At 43.4% G+C, this 9,115-nt stretch overlaps 1 protein-coding gene across 1 annotated transcript; it reads right to left on the reverse strand.

Moving 5' to 3' along the window:
• Window positions 1-245: 245 nt before the first annotated feature.
• LOC139441695 (HHIP-like protein 1) lies at window positions 246-8,854 on the reverse strand. The gene is made up of 7 exons (XM_071222497.1): window positions 8,835-8,854; window positions 7,424-7,614; window positions 4,285-4,428; window positions 2,026-2,158; window positions 967-1,103; window positions 767-848; window positions 246-345 (listed from the first exon to the last, which is right to left on the reverse strand). Exons 1-7 carry the CDS (start codon window positions 8,852-8,854, stop codon window positions 246-248), a joined length of 807 nt encoding a protein of 268 aa, XP_071078598.1.
• Between the last annotated feature and the right edge of the window lie 261 nt (window positions 8,855-9,115).

Raw genomic sequence — 9,115 nt, forward strand, 5'->3', positions numbered from 1 at the left:
AACTGTTGCGGACATTACACAAGTCATAAAGGTGTATTCACAAAACCATGCTCCAAAACAACATTCGAACCTTGCACTTTGTGCCGCATTCCTGACCAAACATATTCCAATATTAAAATGGAGAACCCTCGAAGTCCGATTATGACATACTATTCCCATCAGCCATAATCTCCACTTATAAGCATTACATAAGTTTATTCATATCTAGCAAATATACAACGTCTTCAGTCAACGTCCTCAACACCCTATGAACGGAACCACTTCAGCACCGACATCATCAGAGAGACCACCACGACTCCTGTAGACTCTCCCCTGTCACCGCACCCACAAGTTACCGCCTTCTCCCTGAAACAGAACATCACAAAATATCTACTGCTGGAACCAATGTGAATTTAAAGTGTTTTTAAGGGAAAGGCCTTTGATGTTTTGGAGGTGGAGGAGGAGGGGTCGGGGACAGAGGCTTGTTTCATTGTTTAACAAACACTGGAGGCACTATTTTGACCGCAGAGTTTACATTTAAATTATAACTGTTCACCAGACACGTGGGATGTCCTGAAACAAATGTTTTGTGGTTCCTAACAAGATTATCGGACCTTTAGCCATTGTAGGCAATGCCTTGATCAACTGTTATCTGTAATGTGAGTTCCGTCCTGGTGCAGGCATACCTTTGCTTAAACCTAAGGTTAATACATTGGAGTACCTCCGAGACGTCCGACACAGCCACATAAAATGTTGATATCCTGGCGTGAGATAAGAAAGTACCTACCCAAGTGATGACACTATTTTCAAAGCAACGCCATCGTCTTTGGAAGCCGTTATTGAAGACGTCGTCAGAAGGTATACCTCTCCTGAAGAAACACAGAATGCATATGCTCGGATCAATCTGGACGAAAACAGATAAACACGGTTATAGCAATATACGCGATCGTTTTGATTTAAGGATAGACTTAACCCTCGCAATGTCACCTTGTTCATTTTGACCAAAGGTCAGTAGGAAGTCCCTGGGTCGCTCCCTGGCGTCACACGGACACTGATTTCCATCACAAACCGGAAGCGGGGACGATGTCCAACCGTAGCTGTCCTCGGTTAACACTGACATTTGTCTGAAAAAACAAACTCAGATACAAACACAGTCGCAGGCGCAGACGCAAACGCAGACGCAGACGTAGACTCAGTAAGGTGTGGGCACAGAGAGAGCTACAGGTACAAACACAGATGCAGATTCAGGCACATATAGACACATATACATATATAATTGGAGGAATCATTGGTTATCAAGTAGATACACTCCACAATGCATTATAACATCCTCTTTATGACCTCTGTCAATTGTCACAGATTATCTCATCCTAGTGTCACTGGCATATACCCTTTCAGGTGACTAATGTGATTTTCAAGTGGCACGGGTGGTCTGGAGGCATAATGCATCAGAATTCATGTGTGCTGATTTTCATCTGTTATCTGTCTCTAGTATCCTCTGGTCTTGGGTTTAGATCTAAGCGTCGCCCAAACTATGATATTTGGTCTTTTGTCACTGAAGTGGTAAATGTCGAAGACATGAGTAAATATTCATTTTATCCTGTTTGAATAAGTTCACATAACTAAATATTGTTCCGAACGGCGTTAACTCACTCAGCCAATCATTTTACTCAAGTCTTGTGGTATCAGTCTGCAAACCCAACAACATCTTTGTGCAGTTTGATTTTATTGCCCATTAACGTTAATTTTTAAATTAATGGATTAACTTCCTGCCTCTGTGGGGGCATGAATGACCCAGTTATCTAAGGCACTGTAATTCGCTGTGCAGAGGTGCATTCCTTGGACAACTTCGGCTGAAACATCTGATGTTTCTTGGGATGTCAGCACCATACCGGTGCTCATGAGTTTAGCCAAAGAGGTAAATGTCTAAGACAAGAATCACTTAGGGCATTCCTCCGACATTAAGCTGACACACAGTTGTATAACTCAATCACAAACTCAATCACTACACTACACTACACTCTGTACACATCTGCATGTACTCACCCGGTCATGGCGTCTCCGTACAGATAGCGCCCGTACAAGTCAAGAAGATTCCTGCCTCTGTACACATATCCCCCGACGACAGCATGAAAGAGGTTGGTGTGCATGTACATGTAGATCGGCAGCGCTTCGTTCTCTGTAACCACATTCAGGATGAAGTTTACAGAAGGCACTCTTTGTTTCCAAAAAGGTGTGGGATCACTCATCAACCCCGAAGGAAACATAGAAACCAGCCTACCCGACCCCACCCCACACCACTCTACCCCACACCTCACCCCAACATCACACAGAAAGGAGTAATGATATTTGTGTCGTCCATATCATTTAAAAGAAAATTCCAAAGAAGTAATCTCCCTTCCATCCTCTCAAAATTTGCTATGGAAACTCATCGCTTTCTGGCTTTCTGACTGACGTAAGGGAAATTAAAATTTTGATCAGAAATATAAGAACGTTTTTGATAGTAGGTATTCCTATCACCTTTGAGGATGGTCCAGACAAATTATTCTCATGAAATGCGAATGAATTTTCGAGACATTTTGGTGCCATATTGGGAGGAAACACCCCTACCCTCCCTCTTATATCTTCTCATGCTGGACTTTTCTGTGGCTTTGTATTTTATCACAAGTCCGTGACCGGATATTAAGAGGCGCTACGAGCGCATCAGAAGTAACACAATGGAATGAATTATTTCTTTATGCCTTTACCTCTCTTCATGCTAAATAAGGAATTAGTAAATGATCAAACCTGAAATATCCCCACCTGTACATATTGCCTGATTTTGAAGCAATGCTTAGAGTAGATGACAGCCAGGCAATGGCACATCGTACAGGGTTACATTGTGAATGTATTAGCAGGTGGTGGTGGAACGTACCAAGCCGGAGGAACATGGAAAGGGGGATATGATCATATCTGTTGGGAGTAGACGATCAGATCTAGTGGGTTTTCATGGTTGGTGTGATGTGATGGTGGCACTAGGACGTTAATTAGGTCAGGGAGCATATTCGAAATGTTGCAGCCAACGTCACTAATATCGGGTAAAACCACCTCTGTTTGCCAGACATGCACGATTCCTTGGAGGCATGCTTCTGACAAGTGCTTGCCATGGAATGATTCCTGTTGGAGGAATTGGGTCACAATCCTGGCACGATGAACACGTTCACTGTCACCTTAAAAGATGAAACGTTGCCCAACACGATTGGCGCAATGATGTCCCGATAGTATTGACCTGTGACTCTGCAATTATTGAGCGCAGTTCGGACAGTCATTGTGATACCACCCTATACCATACCCACCCCCCCAAAAAACCCGTTAGGAAAAATGACATTAGCCCAACATCGATTATCCCATTGCTGATGTTCCCTACACCACTGACGCCTCTGATTGGGATGACACATTGACGTCGTGCACGAAATGTCATCTGCGCAGGCGATTTTGCACCGTCTGTGCATGTACTCGTTTAGTAATCACATCGTTCTCACTAATCTGTCCTGGGCTTGAGTTGTTGCCCTTGGGCGTCCAGAGCGCCGTCGATCATTGACGTTCTGTGTTTGTTGTATTATGATTACAGATTGAGAAATATGCAGTGTTTGGGCAACAATATTCTGACGTGCGCCCACCTGCAACATGCCCGTGACACGGAGACGTTCAGCACGTTGCTAACGTTGCATGATCAATGCTGTTGCTTCCTTAATGATTAAATGTGCTTAATAAAGTGTCTTTGAGCGTTTGGTTCCATGAAAACAATATGGGTCTGCTAACAACCAGGCCTGAGTGACAATGGTAAATCTGGCATGTCACCCCTAGCACGTGCTGTCTGAGATCTCGTGCTTCATGACATGTCACAATGTTGTTTGGGAGCTTTGTTCTTGCCACATAAATCAGTCGCTTGCATTGCCAGACATTGATGTATTTTCCTGTAGTTTCACCTCAAACAAAACATCCCCTACTTGTTTGCATAGTATATAGCCAAGAAGAATAAAGGTGTATTTATATATGAAATTGCCAATAATTTCATACATCACCTGAACTAGGAATGTCTATATTTTCGGTCTATGCCATAGTTAAGCATGGCAATCAGCTGTATGCAGTGTACAAACAATGTGGGCCATCATCTGACTGAAACATGAGGAGTTTGTCTCAAACTATTCAGATATTATCTATGACGTGGCCTGGGACAACCGATCCTCTGCTCCCCAGGCAGACTGTATACACTAGACCAAGGAGGCAGCCTCGTGAAGGGTGAGAGAGACGAAGGCTACCTACCTACTGTTCCATTGCTACACTTTGAGCTGTCCAAGCACTCGTTCCCCTCCTTGATGTTCCAGCCGTAGTTCCTCCCGCTGCGGATAAGATTGATCTCTTCATAAGCTCGCTCTCCTGGATCGCCACAGAATATACGACGCTCACCTGTGAGAAAGGAAGTGATATAAAGTAAATCAAGAAAGAGAACCACTAGATCACCTGTACATCACTGACACCCCCGGGGCGGACTGCGTGCAGGGCCACTCCCCTGTGTATAACTGACACACCCGGGGAAATCTAGGGCACAAGTCCACTCCCCCAAAAGACTAACACCTCCACGGAATGCTAGGGCACAGTTCCACGTCCCTGTATATCACTGACACACACGATAAAACCTAGGGTACAAGTCCACTCCCCCCTACAACACTGACACACATGAGGCAAGCTAGGGTCCATATCCTCTTTATCACTTGCATCCCCGAGAAAAAAGCTGGGGTACAGATCCATAATGAATGATATCACTGACACACCGGAGGAAACATTGGGCACAATCCAGCTCCCTTCTACATCACTGGCACTACCCGGGAATGCTTGGGTATAGGTCCACATGACCGTATAACACTGACACATCGGGGAAAGAGAGGGTATAGGTCCACATGACCGTATAACACTGACAAATCAGGGAAAGCGAGGGTGCAGATCCACATGACTGTATAACACTGACACATCAGGGAAAGCGAGGGTGCAGATCCACATGACCGTATAACACTGACACATCAGGGAAAGCTAAGGTGCAGGTCCACATGACCATATAACACTGACACATCGGGGGAAGCGAGGGTGCAGATCAACGTCCTGCTTATCACTGACATCCCTGGGGAAAGCTCGGTTACAGGTCCACGTTCCCTGTTCGTGCTTCAGAGATTCAAAAGATTGACAAAAGCCTTTATGACAAGGGTATTACTTCAACTTTCCAATGGTAAACTTTTCCTTCATGTCGAGCAATATTCCAGCAGCTCCAGCTTTTGATGTACACATTTCACATCTTTGGAAGTACAATCGACAGCATCATACGACTCTTGCTCCAAAGTTGTTTGATCAATGTTACAACAAACAAGGCCCCTTTCAAAACGTTTTATGGTAGATAAGTGGAGAACAGTGATGTCCGATGCAACTCCCTATTTTGACTTGTACCATACATAATTTTCAGGTTAACAATTGACTTGCCCTTGCATATGTTCTTATGGATATCACCGGTGGGATAAGATATGCTCACCTTTTTCGCGAATATCGTGTATCATCACTATTTGATAGTGATTCAAAGACACATGCTCATGATATAGTCAGAATCATACAATCGACTCTGCTTTACGCTTTGAATTTGGAAAGGGTTTTGTCGCTTATATTTATTTGAGTACAGCCATATCATGGCACATGTGATGACTCTGGCATACCTTATATATCATGATACATGCCACAGATCTGGCAGATGACATTGTGACAAATGTCATAACACTGCTGTAGCAATGTGTTGGTGCAGGACAGGATACCAGGGGGCTCTATGGAGCTTTGTAGTTCTGTTGAATGGATATGGTCATATGTGGAACAGCCGTAAGTTATAGTATTTATGCTTCATCCACGTATCCATGTATTCAGCGCTGAATAGAAGTGATAATCACCAATCTACCACCATGGCTACTTCACCGGCAGTGGCAGTGCTCAGATAACATGTTGTTGCCAATGACACCCTGTCAGTTGATGATATCCACATATTTGCGTGTACATGCATTTTCTATGTAACATCAGTCACTGTGTTGAAAAGTGTCATGATTGTGTTCTCTGAGTCATCACCATAACGTGATTAAGGAAGTATGCGATGTCATAGTATTTTTCCAGCAATAAAGTCTGGGTCTGACAATCCCGTGATTGACTGTGCATTAGTAACATTCTATGCCATCGACCAGTCAGTGAGTTGGGTTTTTATTCTGCTTTTACCAGGTGACACATTATAACCATGTGATCATGCGTGGATCTTTAGGCACCTCGATAAATGAGTATGAGGAATGGGTTTTTGGACAGATAGGCTGCTAATTATATCTTCATCATAGGTACTTCATACATTGTTGAGCAGGCTGCTTATTTTCTGCATTCTATTCCAGAATCCCCATTTTGTGTACTACAAATGAATAATAGGATGATAACCATGACGTATCATTGTGTGAGCAAATGTGTTTGGTCAGCAATATTCCAGCTATGTGAGGTGAGGTGAAATGGGGTTTAACGTCACGTTCAAGATTATTGCACTTATATAGCGACGTGCATGTACGTGTGTGTGTTTGTGTCGCTGCTTGTACTAGTCCGGACTGATGCCAATTTATAGTGCTAGCTCACTGAGATACCATGCCGCAGGTAAAAATGAATACCCCACTCAGACACAGTATACTGACTCCGAGCCGACCAGTACATGTTTTAGCCAAGCGCCAGACAGGGTAACAACAAGTATCATCTTTTAACGTCTTTTGGTATCACGCTGTCGGGGATCGAACCCCGGACCTTCCGCTCTCCGGGCGGACGCTCTACCACTAGACCACGGAGCTATGTAACGGTGCCTGTACATAATTGTGTCAATCAAGTAATTGATAGCATCGCATCCAGGTGACACATTGCAACCATTTGCTCCACGTGGTTATTTAGGCGGTTCAATCCTGTGGCATCTATTCTGTCTGGTATACTCAGTGTGTATTGTGTAAGTATTGCTCACTTTTGTAGAAAAAAGGGTATTTTTTAAAGGGCATTCCTAAAACTTGATAATGCAGATTCATCTTATTCACATGGGTTCCTACTAAGTGACCCTTCACACGACAGGGGGCACGGATGGCCAAGTCGTCTAAGGCGCCGCAATTCGCTGAGCAGAGTTGCGTCCCTTGGGCACGCCAGAAACCTATGATTGTGAGTTCGAATCCCGGTTCGCCACGATTATGTTTCTAGGTTTGTCAGGACCATACCCTTGCTCGTGGGTTTCACCGAGGTGGTAAACGTCTTAGGCCTGCATCACTTCATGCTTTCCTCCCACATTAAGCTGTCACCGCGAGATATAACTGTAATACTGTTAAAAGCGGCGTTAAACCCAACTCACTCACTCACCTCACACAACACTCACCATTTCTGTTAGCAACTGTGTCTTGGCTACATCGCCACATATTACGACAACCGTATGCAAACACCTCCTGTCTCCATGGTTTCTTGTCCAAAAACGGATTGCTTGCGGGAATGCCGTACCGGAGCGCTGAGCCGCCCACAAAACCCGGTTCATCCACATCAACTCTCAATATCTTCCCCAGAAGGCTGGTTCTGTGTGGGAGAGTGAGCTGGGATTAGTGCCTTTCAACAACATTTCACTTACATCTCACAGAATGTAGTTGTAGGTCTTGTACGGCTATGTTAAAGAATACTTGTTCCGATCAGCTTAGTGTTTTAACTGTGGTATGTCTATGTTAAAAGTATACGTTATTACCAGTTTAGTAAAACCTATGCATGAGTATGGTGCTGACACAGATATAAACATAAACAGGGCGAACCGGGATTCGAACTAGCGAGCAGAGGCTTCTTGTACGCCCAAGGAACTCAACTCTGTACAGCGACTTTCAGGGCCTCGTTCCCATCTCAGCACTAAGACTGTTATAAGTCTATGTTAAAGACTACACGCTACGATTGCAAAAAATACGAGTTTAGATTGTCTTATCGCTGTGATTGTCATAAGTCTGTGCGAAAGAATATGAGTTATTACCGTCTTAGCACTACGATTGTCGATTGTCGTAACTCCATGTTCAACAATACGAGCATACAATTATCTTTGTGGAAGCGGTTTTCGACCCTTGTTCAGCAAGTTATAAAGTAGCACTTTCCCATCGACTTATAAAGTACAAGAGATAGAAATGATTTGTGAATAGGGGCCCTAACCAGAAAGAACCTAAAGGGAACTCGTGCTTTTGTCATTACTTGCAAAGACACGCAAAATATGTATTATTCTATTATCATATGTATCAAATTTGCAGTAAGTGTTTCCTCTAATTACACAGAGAAAGTGTCTCAGTTTGCACCAGTCAATACTGACGTCCAGACAAGGTCCTTCACGCAGATAGATGTAGTAGAAGTTTGAAAGACAATATGATATTTTAGAAACGCCAAGTTCTCCTGTTTAACTGAAACGGAAGTTATTACCTGTGTTTTAAAAATGTAAACATGCAATAGTCAACATACGGGTCTTGTGCATGGTCACGTGGCACGCCATCATCACTAATACCGGCTCCCACCGAGATGTACAGGTAACCATCATGGCCGAACAGCAACTGGAATAGAAAAAGAACATGACCTTGTCCTTTACTTTTGACCTTAACCTTGAACTTTTCGATAAGGTTGCATTAAAGTTGACAATATTCTAGATTGATTACAGCTTTTCGTTCCATAGTCTTTATCATAAAGGTAATGTCGATCACTGTCAATAAATTATCCCGATATACAAAATATCACTTGAACAGATTGAATCGTTGTTTTAGTTTTGGAAAACTTACCTGTCCGCCATTCCCAGCATTTGTTAATTGTTCCATCCTCAGCAGAATCTGCTCTGTGGCGGGTTCTGCGATATCATTAACGACGGTAAACTCGCTGACATGGGAGAACTGATCTCCCGAACTGATGCCAATATAATACACATACAGTTTACCATTTTCGTTATAATGAGGATGCAGGGTAAAACCAAGTAAACCTCTTTGATCAGCTAGAGTGTCTGTTAAAATAACCCTGTCCGAAATATTCAACAAAACACCTCCTTTCTTGTCACGTGTTTCAAAAT

The sequence above is a fragment of the Haliotis cracherodii genome, unplaced genomic scaffold (genome assembly GCF_022045235.1).
Source record: "Haliotis cracherodii isolate W230 unplaced genomic scaffold, xgHalCrac1.p SCAF_42, whole genome shotgun sequence".
Lineage (NCBI taxonomy): Eukaryota > Metazoa > Mollusca > Gastropoda > Lepetellida > Haliotidae > Haliotis > Haliotis cracherodii.